General features: G+C 42.6%; 1 protein-coding gene across 2 annotated transcripts in view; it reads left to right on the top strand.

The window, feature by feature from the left end:
* Positions 1–17,374, top strand: part of LOC118109931 (laminin subunit beta-1-like) — a 91,256-nt gene that overhangs the window by 70,047 nt on the left and 3,835 nt on the right. For both annotated transcript variants that reach the window (XM_047339832.1, XM_047339831.1), the window contains exons 3-28: positions 180–318; positions 1,323–1,396; positions 2,993–3,181; positions 3,268–3,331; positions 3,462–3,664; positions 3,886–4,006; positions 4,398–4,586; positions 4,902–5,078; positions 5,263–5,375; positions 5,816–5,895; positions 6,330–6,465; positions 7,080–7,238; positions 7,563–7,690; positions 7,912–8,032; positions 8,560–8,761; positions 9,706–9,849; positions 10,167–10,398; positions 10,503–10,666; positions 11,337–11,561; positions 12,043–12,257; positions 12,642–12,738; positions 14,032–14,401; positions 14,481–14,665; positions 15,394–15,635; positions 16,545–16,706; positions 16,777–16,921. In XM_047339832.1, the coding sequence (XP_047195788.1) occupies positions 180–318; positions 1,323–1,396; positions 2,993–3,181; positions 3,268–3,331; positions 3,462–3,664; positions 3,886–4,006; positions 4,398–4,586; positions 4,902–5,078; positions 5,263–5,375; positions 5,816–5,895; positions 6,330–6,465; positions 7,080–7,238; positions 7,563–7,690; positions 7,912–8,032; positions 8,560–8,761; positions 9,706–9,849; positions 10,167–10,398; positions 10,503–10,666; positions 11,337–11,561; positions 12,043–12,257; positions 12,642–12,738; positions 14,032–14,401; positions 14,481–14,665; positions 15,394–15,635; positions 16,545–16,706; positions 16,777–16,921 (4,276 nt within the window). The remainder of the gene's footprint in view (positions 1–179; positions 319–1,322; positions 1,397–2,992; positions 3,182–3,267; positions 3,332–3,461; positions 3,665–3,885; positions 4,007–4,397; positions 4,587–4,901; positions 5,079–5,262; positions 5,376–5,815; positions 5,896–6,329; positions 6,466–7,079; positions 7,239–7,562; positions 7,691–7,911; positions 8,033–8,559; positions 8,762–9,705; positions 9,850–10,166; positions 10,399–10,502; positions 10,667–11,336; positions 11,562–12,042; positions 12,258–12,641; positions 12,739–14,031; positions 14,402–14,480; positions 14,666–15,393; positions 15,636–16,544; positions 16,707–16,776; positions 16,922–17,374) is intronic.

Genomic DNA, 17,374 nt, shown 5'->3' with positions numbered 1-17,374 from the left:
GCAACAGGATCTTCAGAATGTCACCAAAACCTTATTGAGCTCCGTAAAAACTCTGGAGTGTGTTTAAAATTATCAGCATATGCAGATGACTTATCCTCGTAAATAAACAGCAGGATATCGACATGTTGTCGCTCTCTCTCTCTGTCTCACTCTCTCTCTCTCTCTCTCTGACTCATCAGGAAGAGAAGAAGTGTTTTGCCTGCGACTCGGCGGCGCTCTATGACGAGCTGGCTGAGCAGACACACAGCCATCGTGTCGAGAATGTCGTGACTACGTTTGCTCCGAACAGACTGAAGACGTGGTGGCAGTCTGAAAACGGTGAGTAACAGAAGTAAGAGGTGAAGAAACGGAGAATTTCTTCACCTCTTACTTGTGAAGATTAATCCGAGTAATCTGATAAACAGAACAACCAATACAAACCAAAGCTGTTTTCAGACCTGAGCTCAAGGTCAAATCCAGAGACTCGTCTCCAGAGCTTCTCCAGAGTTTGTGTTTCACAGCTGAACAACACAGCAGCAGGTTTTCTGCACAGACTCGTTCACAACATCAGATCCTCCTCATGGTTCAGGTGAGAGGGGGGGCAGCCGGGTGCAGCAGACAGAGACAGGAAGTGACGTGTGACCTCTGCTGCAGAGGTCATGTGATCATGTTTACATCACCTGACACCTTCAGCTCTGATCACCACAAACTCTCTTCACATCTTCGTCTGTGTCTTCTTCATGTGTGTCAGCACTTCTTCACCAGAGACATTTGTGTCCCCTGTTAGAAGCTCCCCCCCCCACTCAGTAATCAGTGGAGGATCCTCTGCTGTGTTCACACTGCTCCTGGATTTAGACTTTATACAGGAGCTCAGGGGGAGATTTGTTGGTTCTTAAACTGTGAGGCTGGTGCCTCCTGGAGGTTGGACGACTCATTTAAATTATCGAGCTTTGTTCATAAAACAAGGAAGTGGTCAAATCAGAAATCAGATCATCTTGTAGTTATAAGTTATTCATTTTTTTCAGCTGCTGCTTGCGCTGAGAAATGAACATGAACATGTAGAATCACCTTCACACCATCAATTTGTTTCTCCTTTGGAGGACAAGGGGAAGCTACAGCCAATCACTGACCTTCATTCATTCATCATATCCAGTTCGATCTGACATTTCACTTCCTTTTTCGGTTTCTTTAAAGTAACTGCGTCTCAGACATTTGGAGGTTTTACTTCAGTCTTTGATCACAGTGACATCTAGTGGGCAATAAAGGAGCAACGGCTGAACACATGAGCCCGTTGTATTTGAGTCGGTTCCGATCATCAGTAACGTTTTGTGGTTCTGTCACAGGTCAGGAGAACGTCACCATTCAGCTGGATCTGGAGGCAGAGTTTCACTTCACTCACCTCATCATGACCTTCAAGGTTAGTTTCTACACACAGCAGGGGATTCTGGGTAACTGCACTGAGATAGTTTCAATATAAAAGAGATTTTAAAGAATGTGTTGGTCAACTTTTAGAGTAAAATCCTGTCATACGAGCTGTTTCTGATTTATTTATCTGATTAATCATTGATTGTTATGTTCATTAATCAGACGTCATCCCCCCAACATGTTTGTGTGAATGAATTTTACATTTCATTGAGCTGATGCTTTTATCCAAAGTGATTTACAATAAGTGCATCAACCATGAGGGAACAAACCCAGAATAGCAAGAATTATGTAAATTGTGTAAAAGCCAATCTACAATGTGCAACATGTAAGTGCAACTAAACTTTAAAAAAAAATATATATATATATATATATAAAGGGTTAAGGGCAGAGGATGTCACACCCTGTTAAAAGCCCTATGAGACAAATTGTGATTTGTGAATATGGGCTCTACAAATAAAATTTGATTGATTGATTGATAAACACCAAAGTTGATGATGACATCATTTTCTTAAACAAGCTTTAGTCTGAAGAGATGTGTCTTCAGTCTGGAGGAAGATGTGAGGACTTCCTGTCCTCATGTCCATGTGGAGCTGGTTCCACCGTTTAGGAGCCAGGACAGGAAACAGTCGTGATGTTGTTGAGTGACAGCTGTCCCTCACAGTGAGGGAGCAGCTGATTGGCCGATGCAGATCGGAGTGGACGGGCTGTAAGGTTTGACCATGTCCTGGATTTAGACTGGACCCGATCCGTTCACAGCACGGTACCAAGTACTAGTGTTTTGAAACGGATGCAGCCACTGGGAACCAGTGAAGGGAGCGGAGGAGTGTGAGTGAACTCAGGTTAAAGACCAGTGGAGCTGCTGGTTTCTGGATGAGCTGCAGAGGTCGGATGGCAGCAGCAGGTAGACCTGCCAGGAGGGGGGGCAGTAGTGTAGGTGTGAGATGACCAGGACCTGGACCGGAACCTGCACCAGAACTTGCGCCGCCCTCTGAGTAAGAAGGGGGCGTATTCTCCTGCAGCATGAATCTACAGGAACGTGATGTTGCAGTGATGTTGGCAGTGAGGGAGAGATGACTGTCAAGTGTCACACCCAGGTTCCTAGCAGTCTGGGGGGGGGGCTAACACGGAGTTGTCAGAGGTAATAGTCAGGTCATGGGTGGGAGGAGCCTTTCCATTGAAGTAAAAGTAGTTCAGTCTCATCAAGGTTCATTTTCAGGTGGTGTGCGGACATCCACTGAGAGATGTCAGTCAGACAGACAGAGATTCGTGCTGCTACCTGTGTTTCAGATTGGGGAAAGAGTTAGTTGGGTGTCATCTGCGTAGCTGTGGTAGGAATATTTATAACATTTAAAAACACAACACCTGGACGACACCTGGAACTTTCTTTCAAAGTCACAAACACACTTGTCATCTGTTTATCACCATGTCAACACCTCATTTTTACAGTATGAGCTGCAAGGCTATTCTAACTAGCTGCAAATTGGCTGCAGCTCAGATGCATGTATTAAAAACAAAGTATGTGGATGTCATGAATGAAGCATAAACAATACATTTTATTACTTATTAAATTATTAATTTTTGTCCGTAGACGTTTCGTCCTGCTGCCATGGTGATTGAGCGATCATCGGACTTTGGGAAGACGTGGCAGGTTTATCGTTACTTCGCATACGACTGCGAAACATCTTTTACCGCCATCTTCCGAGGTCCAATGCAGAAGGTTGATGATGTCATGTGTGACTCACGTTACTCCGACATTGAGCCATCCACTGAGGGAGAGGTAGCTCAGTACTCTATTACGCTTAACGCAGTGCTATCAGTATTAATGTCAATATTGATAATTATTTGTTCTAATTCTTTTTTTAGGTTATTTTCAGAGTTCTGGATCCGGCGTTCAGGATCAACGACCCTTACAGCCCTAAAATCCAGAGTATGTTTCCTGTCACCAGATAATAAGTGATCAACAACTGCCAGGTTTATTGATCAGATATCCATCTGTTATGAATCAGTTATTGATCTTATTGATGACTTATTGACCAGTTACTGATGATTATTTTCAGACATGTTAAAGATCACTAACCTGCGAGTGAAGTTCACCAAACTGCACACACTTGGAGACAATTTACTCGACTCTCGTATGGAGATCAAAGAGAAGTATTACTACGCCATCTACGACATGGTTGTCCGAGGAAACTGCTTCTGCTATGGACACGCCTCTGAGTGTGCCCCCATCCACAGTGATGGACAGACCCGGGAAGACATGGTGAGTCCTGTAGAGTTCATAGTCCGGGTTCAGGGTTTGTCTCAAGGCAGGATCAACAGGCTGGAGATTTTTAGTTGTTTAACCGCAGGATGGTAATCAGACATTTAACGAGTCATTTAATGAGATGCTAACGACACATGAATGAAAGGCGAACCAGATGTTAGTGATTATATGATAATAATCTCCTGTTTTTCATTGTCTGTGTCATTTCCTGTCTGCAGGTTCATGGTCACTGCAGGTGTAACCACAACACTAAAGGTCTGAACTGTGAACTGTGTCAGGATTTCTACCACGATCTTCCCTGGAGACCAGCAGAGGGCCGTAATACAAACGCCTGCAAGAGTGAGTCTTTACTGGTCTCTACTGGTCTCTAATAGTTTCTAAAAGTCTTTGTTGGTTTTTGCTGGTATCTGGTTTCTGCTGGTCTCTACTGATCTGTTCTAGTCTACTGGTTTCTACTGGTCTCTGCTGGTCTCTACTGATTTGGTTGACTAGTTCAAACATTGTTTGTCAAATGGTACTTGTCCATAAACAACTTGTTCGCCCCTGAAACAGTCAAGAAATACAATGAAGATTTAAATGTAGATTTATTTGTCAACGCCTTCAGTCCGAAACAGCTGCTTGTAACTTTTTGGTTTTTCAGTGATCACGACATCTCAGCATCAATCTGACTCAATCTCTTCTTCTTCTTCTTCTTCTTCTTCTTCTTCTTCTTCTTCTGTGGTGTATGTAGAGTGTAACTGTAACCAACACTCTGACTCATGCCACTTCGACATGGCCGTGTTCGTGGCTTCGGGAAATGTCAGCGGGGGCGTCTGTGACGACTGTCAGCACAACACAGCTGGACACAACTGTGAGCAGTGTAAACCGTTCTACTACCAACATCCAGAGAGAGATGTGAGGGACCCCAACATCTGCCAGCGTGAGTCCGAAACCTCTGACCTCTTGCCTTGAGTCCCTTACTCCTGATCTCTGACCTCTGAGTCCTTAACCCTTGACTTCTGACTCTGAGGCCCTGACCATCTGATATGTGATTAGTGTGAAGGGTTGTGTTGTAAATCTGTAACCCTTCATTATCCTTCATTATTATATAGAATTCAAACCGTTTTTTTTGATGATCAATTTTGCAAATACAGAAATCTTCTTTTCACGAAAATAAAAAACTGAGAGTATGTCCGAATTCGATTCTAAATTAAACATTAACACAACCCTATTTGTCCCGTGTGTGTCTCTGTAGCCTGTAGCTGTGACCCTCTGGGTTCGTTGAATGGAGGATCATGTGACCAGATGACCGATGTTAGAACCGGTCTTATCGCCGGTCAGTGTCGCTGTAAAGTCAATGTGGAGGGAGAACGCTGCGAGCGCTGCAAACAGGCGCATTACGGACTGAGTGACACACCTGACGGATGTTCAGGTATGAAGTGTTGACAACACCTGGACACAGCCTCACAAAACACACGCACACAGATTCAGAAAAACACACACACACACACACAATGTTGTGTTATTATTATTATTATTATTATTAGTGTGTATCATCACTGTGATTTATCAGTAGTATTGGTGCTTATTTTGACGGTTTGTACTTCTTTTTGCAGCATGTACCTGTAGCCCTGTAGGAACACTTCCAGGAGGAAATCCCTGTGACAGTGAAACAGGAAGTTGTTTCTGTAAACGTCTGGTGATTGGCCGAGACTGTGACCAGTGTGTGGTGAGAAAACAGTTTAATAAAACATGATTTTAAAGTCAGTGAGTGCGATCAGATGAGAATCTTTAAGTTTTACTCAATATTCTTGTGTGTTTAATATGTTGTAATATTCATATTAAATTAATATTTCATTAATTAATTACACACAGGAGGTTAAATGTTGAATAAATCAGTTTATCACAGAACCTTGAACTGAGGAGAGACGGTAAAACCTAAATCTGCTAATCCCCTAAATGTGTGTGTGTGTGTGGGGAGATGAAAGTCTGAATGACTTCCTCTCACAGCTGTAAATCTGGCTTTTATGATGGAAACAAAGTGGGAGCTCAAAGACTCACTTGATGACACATCTATTGTGTGTGTGTGTGTGTGTGTGTGTGTGTGTGTGTGTGTGTGTGTGTGTGTGTGTGTGTGTGTGTGTGTGTGTGTGTGTGTGTGTGTGTCAGTCGGAGCACTGGGGCCTCAGTAATGATATGGACGGCTGCAGACCATGTGACTGTGACCTCGGAGGAGCCATCAACAACCAGTGAGTTTGTGTTCAAATAACTACTTATGGTGAGAATGATTGTGAGCATCACATCCACCATTATTGACTGATAGTAGTGGATGTGATGTGGTGCTGATGGTGGTAATGATAGTGATGTGGTGGTTTATGGTGATGGTGGTGATGTGGTGGTGACAGTAGTGATGCGGTGGTGGCGATGGTAGTGATATGATGGTGATGTGGTGGTTTATGGTGATGGTGGTGATGTGGTGACTATTGTAATGATCGTATTGATGTGGCAATAGAAATGACCTGAAATCAATCTGCTGGTTCCTGAAATGCACATTGAACATTGAAATAAGGCACATAAACGTCTCCTGGCAGGAGTTTATGCTCAGAAACAGTAACAATAACAATCTGTGTTTCAAAATCTCAGAAGTTTAAATCTACATTTTCTACTTCCTGTGTTCTTGAAGGTGTGATCAAGGGACTGGTCAGTGCATCTGCAAAGATCACATGTTTGGTCGTCGCTGCGATCAGGTCGAGTCTGGATTTTACTTCATCGCTCTGGATCACTACACCTATGAGGCCGAGGATGCCAATCTTGGACCTGTGAGTCACTTTTTAATCTTTGGACCTTTTGATCAGCTAAAAGTTTTTTCTCACAACAGTAGAGTTGGTAAACTTTGATGAAGCACTTTTTAACTTGCTCATGCCTTTCCAGGATTACCAAACCTAACTTTAATGTCAGAACTCTCCATCTTAAAGTCCTGCTGCTTTTTTGCGGAAGATCTTTGTCCAGAAACTGCTTTATCTCAGAACTGTTAAAAATAATTCCTTTGCTGCCATCTGCTATATTTCCACTATGCATTATCCAATTTAACGATGTATTCTTCATAATTATGCCATTGACACTGTTTTCTATTCCGTCGGTTCGACTACAAATCAAACAGATCTTATCTCTCTGATGTCTTAGGAGTCTGATTTTCACCTCTAGTACATTCCCTTTTTATTTTATCGATTTTTCTGAACTCCAAAAAGTCAACACATGGATTTCACATGAAGTTCCTTAATCATAAATGTTTGTGTATCTATTTTATGACTAAAAAGTATTTTCCTTTTCCTGATTTAAAAAGGTTCCCTTGTTTTCTATTTAATATAACACACTGAAACACAACATGTGAGATGGTCAAAGTTCATTTCATGCTTTCATCTTTTCTCTGTAGGGAGTGATGGTGGTGCAGAGGCCCCACCCTCAGGACCGCAGTCCCACCTGGACAGGTATTGGCCTGGTCAATGTCCCAGAGGGGGCCTTCCTGGAGTTTTCAGTGGAGAACATCCCTCACTCCATGGAGTATGACATCATCATCCGCTATGAACCGCAGGTAAGGTCGGCAAGGTGTTTTATTGTGAAGGTCCTCGTAGAATTCCTGGTTTGTTTTTTGTTCTGCAGAGCGAATGAGATGGCAAACCTTGTCTTTTAATGGTGTTTGGGAAACATGGTGCATTATGGGTTATTGAGTGTAGATCGGTAGTTAAATGAAAGTGATGTGAATAAAGAGAAGTAAATAAATGAGAAAGTAAATAAATAAGAAAAGTAAATAAAATGATGATTAAAAAGTTATGTGAAGAGAGAAATACAAAAATAAACACTAAATACAAAAGGTGGGCTGAGGGTTTAACGTCTGATGTGTTTGTTGGTTCTGCAGCTGCCCGACCAATGGGAGGAGGTTCTGATGACAGTGATGAGGCCTGGGCCAATCACAGCAGACAGCCGCTGTATTAATACTGTACCTGATGATGACAACCAGATGATGTCACTTCATCCTGGCTCACGGTAACAGTCAAAACTAAAGTCCCAGGAACAAAGTAATTTGTAAATTACCTGCTGTGAACATATGTTCACTATCTTTATTTAATTTGTGTTCCAGTATTTTCTCCTGATTGAATATCAAAAAGATCAACGCTGACTTGAAGCATGAGAGAGGAACTGAAATCGTTATCTTTCCTGAACCTGATCTTATATAAACTTACAGCGGGTTTACTCTGTGTCCTCAGGTATGTGGTTCTTCCCAGACCAGTTTGTTTTGAATCTCATCTGAACTACACCGTTCGCCTCAGTCTGCCTCTGTACTCAGCGCTCAGTGACGTCCAGTCTCCGTACACACTCATCGACTCGGTGAGCCAACTGCAAAACTTCTTCCTTCTTAACGACAAAAAAAATAATCCTTTAATTTAATGTTTCTTGAAAAGACCAAATTTAGTAAATGTATATTGTTACATAGACAAAACTGTCTTTCTTGATAATGTATTTAATATAATGATTAATGGATCAGACGTGACTCCCAGATTCTTGGCTGAAAATACACTCATGGTATTCTTGATCTAACTGGTGTCCTGACCTAATTCCAGTTATGTCTGAATTCAGCTTTTCACAGCAAAATGAGAGACATCTAATTTCCTGATGGGACAAGAGTTGTTAGCATCAGTGTAAATTAACTCCATTACTGTGAGAGTTTACTCCCAAGAACAGAGCTCAGAATATAATATATATAATATAGCATAAATCAGTATATATTCGTTTAGGAATTTAGAATATGCAGTTTAGATTACATCTGTTAGTGCACAGTCATGTGTCCTCAGTGACTTTCATATGAACAATCACAGAGGTTTGAATACAAACTTTGTGGTTTTCTTCACCCTCAGATCGTGTTGATGCCGCACTGTAAAAACCTGGAGATCTTCACAGCCTCAGAGGGAGGAGACTCCAGTGGCAACAGCGGTTGGGATATTTTCCAGCGTTATCGTTGTTTAGAGAATAGCCAGAGCGTTGTCAAGACACCAATGACAGATATCTGCAGAAACTTCATCTTCAGCATCTCCGCCATGTTGCACCAGGGAGCTAAAGGTATGCCAGTCTACCTTAAATCGGACGACTCCGCCTTAATAATCTCACACTGTCTGAATAAAGTTTTGTGGAGGTGGCTCAGTGAGCACCTCGAGGTGAACCAGGGAGAAGGGATTGGCACAGCTGAGACCAATCCCCTCTCCCTGGATTCAAAAGGCAGCCGCGGAGCTGCCAGAGCTGTGACACCGACACACAGAGACACAAGAGAGTCACTCAGAACTGAAACGTGTGGTGAGAAACTTCACGAGAGACTGGGCGCCAGCAGAAACTGCTGGCAAAGATAAGTTGAATGTTTTGAGTTAGAGTTAAGAATAAAAGATGCTGAAAAGCGTCACCTTTGTCTCTGGCTGTGTGTGGGCTCCCGTGGTCAACTGCCACAAGTTTGTTCAAAGCAGCAGATGTTTTTAAATTCCATTGCCTGATGCATTCTGGGATCTGCGTGTTGTACTCACTGTATATCCAGTTATTTAAATCCAGTCAAATGTTACACACTGTTCTCCAATGGTTGTATTGATTTGCTTGTATTGACTGAAATGTGGTAAAAGCATTTCTACATTATTTTACAGGTTTTGTGTTTGTCTGTGATCACAGGTTTGATTAATCTGATCAAAATATCATAAGAGATAAATTCATACAAAACATGATCACAGATCAAAGAGAAAACATGACTTTCTCTCTTCTGTTCATTTTCTCTCATCAATTCCTTGAAACAACAGTGATTCAGTGATTTTGATGCCTCACATCATCTTCTTCTTCTTCTTCTTCTTCTTCTTCTTCGATCACTCGTCAGCTTCATGTCTACGAGACTCGACTGGTTTCTTCCTCTTTATATTCCTCAGATGTTCTTAAAATGTCCCAGCTCATTAATCGGTCTGTGTCAAGGTTATTTCTTCCATTGTTGATGTTGGTTTTGAACATGCCCTGTGTTGGAATCGTTTTCCCAGAATGCCAGTGTGACCTTCAGGGCTCACTCAGCACCGTGTGTGTTCCCAGTGGGGGTCAATGTCAGTGTCGCCCCCATGTGGTCGGAAGAAACTGTGACACATGTGCTCCGGCCACATTCCAGTTCGGACCCAACGGCTGCAGAGGTAAGACTGACCCCATCCATACTGATATGTACATATGAAGAAATATATTAAAGATACATATACTCCTCATAGAACGTACTGTAGATGTATATTTACTTCATGTCAAAAGTATAGTAAATATATATTCATATGTATCCTATAATGTAAAATATTTGATCATGTTTCACAACAATTTAAACAAAGTTTAGTAGCATCATTTTATTCATTTTTCAGATGTCATTTTTTTTTTTCATAAATTTTAGCCCGATTTGTTTCAATAAAAGTTCTGAGATTTTTCTGCAGCATCTAATGAATTTTTTGTTTTATTATTTCTGCAGAATGTGCATGTGACCCTCAAGGTTCACAAAATCCATTTTGTGATCAGCTCAGCGGACAGTGTGTCTGTGTTGCCGGTGCGTATGGTCGACAGTGTGATCGCTGTCTGCCGGGTCACTGGGGGTTTCCTACCTGTCGAACCTGCCCATGCAATGGCCACGCTGACGAGTGCGACCCCAGCACTGGATACTGCATCAGCTGCAGGGACCACAGCACTGGACACAGCTGTGACAGGTACGTGTGAACAATTTAACACACACTGAATAAAAACAGAAAATGTTGACATGCATTGAAGCAGATTTCTTTGTGGTCCTCCTCACTTCCTCTCATGTCCAAAGGTGTCTAGACGGTTTCTATGGTGACCCCATGTTGGGGTCAGGTGACCACTGTCGTCCCTGCATGTGTCCCGATGGCCCCAGCAGCCGGCGGCAGTTTGCAGGAAGCTGTTACCGAAGTGACGACTCACAGCAGGCGATCTGTGTCTGCAACACTGGATACAGAGGTAAAATTATATTTGCAGAACCGGTTTGAACCAGAAACAGAATAAATAAAGGACATGAAAGTTAGTTTAAGTTGAGCCTGAAGTTTTCTGAGGAAAAATGAAACAAGAGCAGATGCTCTGAGGTTTAGTTTGATGATAACACAGCAGGAATGTGATATCACTTTTTTTACAGCTGAGCTCAGAACATTTGAGTCAAAAACATTCTTCTGTTTCAACTTTAAACTTAAGGAGAGAAAATATTCAGCTGAGACAGGAAGTTATATTTATTTATATAAATACAGTCCATTTACTTATCGACTGTATATAAAACAGGTTAAAAACAAAGTCCCTGTTATAAATAGGAAGAGGAAATAACCCCCCCTCCGAGCATGTCGGAGATTCCTCGGTGGACCTACGGCGATGTAAAACAAACGTTTAAAACAATATGAATATTACATTCCAAAATAAATCCCTGTATCCTTCTCTCTGAACCGTAGCTCAGGAGGTCAGTTTAAGAAATGGAAATAGTTGAAAACTGTTTTTATTTTTAAGCCTGTTTCTGAATCATTTGCTTCAGTGTGTCTGGATTTTAACTTATGAACCTTTTTATACAAACACATCTGAAGGTGAAAGACGTCACTGATGAAAACAGATATTTTACTTTCACATGACTTTTACTCTTCCTCCTCAGGTGCTCGCTGCGATGAGTGCTCACCTGGTTACTATGGAAACCCTGGTGAGGTGGGGGGTCAGTGTCAACCGTGTCAGTGCAACAACAACATCGACATGTTGGACCCAGAGTCTTGCAACGCTCAAACCGGCGAGTGTCTGCGCTGCCTGTACCACAGCGAGGGCGCCGCCTGCCAGAGCTGCAAACTGGGTTACTACGGCAACGCGCTGCTGCAGGACTGCAGAAGTGAGTACACTGGGTTTACTGGGTTACCATAACAACCATCCTCTTTGATCTGAGGGACCAATGATTAAAATACATCTTTGATTAAATCAAACCTGGATAATTGAGAAATCTTATTGAAATGTTAAATTGTGGATTTTAGGATTTACCATAATCTGAATTACCATATTCAAATTGAAACATGATCTTAATAAATCTTCAGTCAAACTTTGACTAAAATCTTTTTATAAAATTTGACTGAACTCTGCAATAAACTAGAATGAAATCTTCATGTGATCTGGACTGAAACTTTGTTTCAAGTGTTAACTGAACCTCTTAAGTCTCCATGAAATCTTGATTGAATCCCTGATTCTAAATCTGAGAAATTCTTGATTGAAACTTGGATTGAAATATTGAGACATTTAGATTGTAACTCTGATTTAAATCTTGAATGAAACTCGTGAAGGCTTGAATTGAATCTCAGTCCTGATACTTGTTTTTCCAGAGTGTGTTTGTAACAAGCTCGGCAGCGACACCTCCAGCTGTGCGTCCGGTGACTGTCACTGTGACGGCAGCAGCGGTCAGTGTCACTGTCTCTTGAACGTGATTGGTCAACACTGCGACCGCTGTGCCCCGGACACCTGGAACATGGCGAGCGGCCGCGGCTGTCAGCTCTGCGACTGTGAACCCAAACACTCGTATGGGACGTCCTGCAACGAGGTGAGGCGCAGAAACACACGTTTTTATTTATCCCATTATAATAACAATAAGAAGTTGGAATTATCCTTTGAACTATCCGCAGCCTCACAAAATCAATGAACAGATTAAAGATAAAACAGACGCTTGTGATACACTTCAGTGTGTGTTTGTGTTTGACTACACATCAGAAATCTCTCTCTCCAGATCATCTTCTATAAACATGTGTTTAAGTCACATTGTCAGTCATTGATTATTTATTTCTTGATGTCATTAATTCATTTTTCTTTATAAAAAATGCAGATATGTAAAACTTCATGTGATTATAGATGTTTCTCTCAATGATGTTTAAATTCAGGACCAAATAACACGTTGAGACTTCAGTGTTTAACGTTGTTCGGTTCTCAGATCAGTGGTCAGTGTTCCTGTCGCCCCGGCTTCGGAGGAAGAACCTGCAGCGAGTGTCGAGAGCTGTTCTGGGGAGATCCAGAGGTCAAATGTCACGGTACGTTCACAGTGTCAACACACGGAGAGGTCAAAGGTCATAAACAGGTTTAATACTGAGACACGTTTTTTACTGCGGAGGAAAAACTTGGAACCGGATCAGAGTCCAGATCAGGTAAGACCCCAGAGTCCAGATCAGATCAGTGACCAGATCAGAGTCCAGGTCAGGTCAGAGTCCAGATCAGATCAGAGTCCAGATCAGAGTCCAGATCAGAGTCCAGGTCAGAGCACAGAGTCAAGATCAGATCAGAGTCCAGGTCAGAGTCCAGATCAGAATCCAGGTCAGAGCCCAGAGTCCAGATCAGAGTCCAGATCAGAATCCAGGACAGAGTCCAGAGATCAGAGGCCAGATCAGAGTCCAGGTCAGAGCCCAGAGTCCAGATCAGATCAGGGTCCAGTCAGGTCAGAGCCAGAGTCCAATCAGAGTCAGGAGCAGGCCAGAGCAATCAGTCAGGTCAAGAAGTCCAGATCAGATCAGGGTCCAGATCAGAGATCAGAGTCCAGATCAGAGTCCAGATCAGAGTGCAGATCAGAGTCCAGATCAGATCAGAGCTCAGAGTCCAGATCAGAGTCCAGATCAGAGTGCAGATCAGAATCCAGGTCAGAGCACAGAGTCCAGGTCAGAGTCCAGATCAGATCAGTGTCCAGATCAGATCAGAGTCCAGGACAGATCAGAGTCCAGATCAGATCAGAGTCCAGATCAGATCAGTGTCCAGATCAGGTCAGAGTCCAGATCAGATCAGTGTCCAGATCAGATCAGTGTCCAGATCAGATCAGAGTCCAGGACAGATCAGAGTCCAGGACAGATCAGAGTCCAGGACAGATCAGAGTCCAGATCAGAGTGCAGATCAGAATCCAGGTCAGAGCACAGAGTCCAGGTCAGAGTCCAGATCAGATCAGAGTCCAGATCAGATCAGAGTCCAGATCAGATCAGAGTCCAGATCAGATCAGAGTCCAGGACAGATCAGAGTCCAGGACAGTCTTGTGTTTTTGTCTGGTTAGTTCTTCTTTTCTTTGGCTGAAAGAAGTTTGAACTGTTTTTAATACAAACCAGATGTTACACACACACGCACACACAGACGAACACACACCAGATGTTTTTTGTTAAACAGGAAGTGGCACTGTTTGTCTCAGACTTTTCCTGTAAAATGTTTTGTGTGTGTGTGTGTGTGTGTGTGTGTGTGTGTGTGTGTGTGTGTGTGTGTGTGTGTGTGTGTGTGTGTGTGTGTGTGTGTGTGTGTGTGTGTGTGTGTGTGTTAGTTGTAAAGTTATTGATCTAGATTCTCGTTCCCAGGCTGTGACTGCGACCCTCGTGGCGTCTCTGAACATCAGTGTAACAAAGTCAGTGGTCACTGCGTCTGTGTGGAGGGCGTGTCTGGACCACGTTGTGACACGTGCGCACGTGGATTCTCAGGAATCTTCCCCGACTGCCTCCGCTGCCACCGTTGCTTTGCTGAATGGGACAATGTCATCGGTCAGGTGACCAATCAGACGCACCGCCTTGTTAACAAGGTCAATGCCCTCAAAGCCAGTGGAGTGAGCGGACCGTACAGGAAGTCCATCGACAACATCGAGAGGAGCGCCGCGGACATCTGGGTCCTCCTGAACCAGAACCCAGCTTCACAACCGCTCACTGAGATCCAGCACCTGCTCCAACAGGCCAGGTGAGATCATAGTTAATCTGAGATGAGAGCAGTGCAGGTTTAAGTAAACGCTGACTTCTGACCTCTGTTTGACCCTCAGTGACCTGATGAGGGCCCTGAGCCAGATGTTGAGCCACACAGAACAGACTCTGGTCCAGGCAGAGGAACAGGACTCGGCTGCAGATTCTAAACTGGACTCTGTGACGTCAGACGCTCAGAAACTGGAGCGCACGGTTCAGGAGCTGCTGGATCAAGTGGAGTTCATCAAAAACTCTGACATCAGAGGTAAGAAGGCGGGGTCAAAGCACAGAGTTCAAAAGAATGAGGTGAGGGGGCGGAGCTTAAAAACGAAAACTAAGGGCCTCATCACACACGAGAAACGTTCATATTTAACATACACGTGACACGATGAAGCAAATCGTGTCCCCAGGTGGACTTAAAGGGATAGTTCAAGTGTTTGAGTCCACAAAACACTTCTGGAGTCTCAGGGTGAAGGATAGTGAAGGATTCTTCAAACGTAAATAAACCGTAAACATTGTAATATTTACCCTTCTATGTAGAGCCTCTTTTAATAATTTAAATATATAATTATTATACATTTTATAGATTCATCACAGTTGTCTCTGAATTTAATAATCCTGCAGTTAAATAAAAATACATTCAGGAGATAAAACATGTTTCTTCACATTCTGACAATGTGAAGAGATTATCTTTTTGCCTCCACCTTTAAATATGATCACTGTTTTATTTCTGTCACATAAATTTTATTTTATTTGTGATAATAGTAAATAATTAATGATAATTAGTAAAAATCGCTGCTGGGCCTCGTCTTCCCTCACAAGCTCCTCAGTGTCGGTGTCAGAAGTTTCACGTCCTGGGTCATTAAATATTCAGGAGGTTATTCATTCACCATTTATGGTTGAATGTGGGCGTGTAGAGGGCGGGGCATGTCTCAAGTTTAATGTTTTCTTTGACGATCACTCAGACGATTTCTTTTTCCTTTCTGTTGCCAGGGGCGACAGACAGCATCACTAAGTACTTCCTGCTGTCTGAGGCAGCTGAAGCTCGAGCCAACTCCTCCACCATCGATGCTGGAAGCTCTGTGGAAACCTCTGCCGCTCTACGGCAGCTCACAGAGGACAAACTCAACCAAACCAGAGAGGAGTTCCTGAGGAGACACAGTGAGCACGCTCAGAAACTGGATGACCTGGCTGGAGAGCTGCAGACTCTGGACCTATCAGAGATCAGCCATAAGGTGTGAGATGATAACCTGGAAACAACTTAAAAAGCTCAGAGCTCCGGACTAGAAGAAAAACGAGACAATTAGAAACAGAATCCTTAGATTCAAATGAAAAATTCAATATTTTAATCATTGACACAAAAATATTCCATTCTGACTCAGTCCTCCTTCTAGAGAATTACTTTTTTTCAGTCCAACACGAGACGCTCAGTCAGGACTCAGTGTTAGAATGAGCGACACGCAGACACGATCCGACTCCATCGACTCAGAACCAAACACACAACCAGACGTTTGTCACCTGAATCCTCCCAATAAAACATGAACTGTGAACCTGAACCAGTTCATCTTCATCTGCATGAACTGAACAGGGAACTCGTTCATTTTAAGTGGAACTGGCTCAACACTGTTTCTGCAGATGGGCTCAGATTCAGATTTCACTTTCACATTTAATTGTGTAAAGGTTTGGCTGTTTGTTGATTTAAAAAAGAAAAGCAAACAGTTTTATTCAACCATCCTGTATTTGCTAAAAAAAAAAAAAGAGCAAAGGCTAAGAAGCCCCGATGTTCTAAATCATATCATCCTATGTTTGCTCAGGGGCAAAGCAAAGAGACAGACACATCTAGTTATGGTAGGTTTTAGTTTGAGTTTATTTAATTTTTCAATCTTAATAACTATCATTTGGACTTGTCATCAATTAAAAAAACAAATGTTAAATGTATACATCCACCTTCTGTCATTTATCTTTTCATTCCCATAACAATATACATAGAAAATGGGGATTTTTCGGGCAATTACAAATGGTGATTAATCAGATTAATCACAGCCACCCTGTGATTGATCTGATTAACATTTTAATCGTTTGACAGCCCTACTCAATATACAATTAAACAATTAAATTTGGTCTATACTCTCTTGCTCTTATAGACATGTGGCAGTCCATTAGCGGATCAGGATTTGTGCACCAGCTGTGGAGGCGAAGGATGTGACGGCGTGGTGATGACGGCCAACAGTGCGTGGAGGAAGACTCAAGAGTCAGAACAGGAAATTATCAGTGCCATCGGGGAAGTGGAAAAACTGTCTAAGATGGTGAGTGTGACTGGTTCTGGTCTGTTGCTCAGGTGAACTGTGGATCTTCTCACCTCTGGTTTATCGACAGGTGTCAGAGGTCAAGCTGAAGGCAGATGAAGCGAAACTGAGCGCTCAGGACGTCCTGATGAAGACCAACAGAACCAAACAGAAAGTGGACCAGAGTAACGATGAGCTGAGAAGTCTCATCAGACAGATCAGAGACTTTTTAACACGTATGTCACACACTTCCTGTCTAACACTTATGTCACACACTTCCTGTCTAACACTTATGTCACACACTTCCTGTTTAACACTTATGTCACACACTTCCTGTCTAACACTTATGTCACACACTTCCTGTTTAACACGTATGTCACACACTTCCTGTTTAACACTTATGTCACACACTTCCTGTTTAACACGTATATCATACACTTCCTGTTTAACACGTATGTCACACACTTCCTGTTTAACACATATGTCACACTTCCTGTCTAACACTTATGTCACACACTTCCTGTTTAACACGTATGTCACACACTTCCTGTTTAACACTTATGTCACACACTTCCTGTTTAACACGTATGTCACACACTTCCTGTTTAACACTTATGTCACACACTTCCTGTTTAACACGTATGTCACACACTTCCTGTTTAACACGTATGTCACACACTTCCTGTTTA

Source organism: Hippoglossus stenolepis, chromosome 5, assembly GCF_022539355.2.
Source record: "Hippoglossus stenolepis isolate QCI-W04-F060 chromosome 5, HSTE1.2, whole genome shotgun sequence".
NCBI classification, from domain to species: domain Eukaryota; kingdom Metazoa; phylum Chordata; class Actinopteri; order Pleuronectiformes; family Pleuronectidae; genus Hippoglossus; species Hippoglossus stenolepis.
Note: the sequence above shows the minus strand (reverse complement) of the source record. Positions and strands in the feature narration are given on the sequence as shown.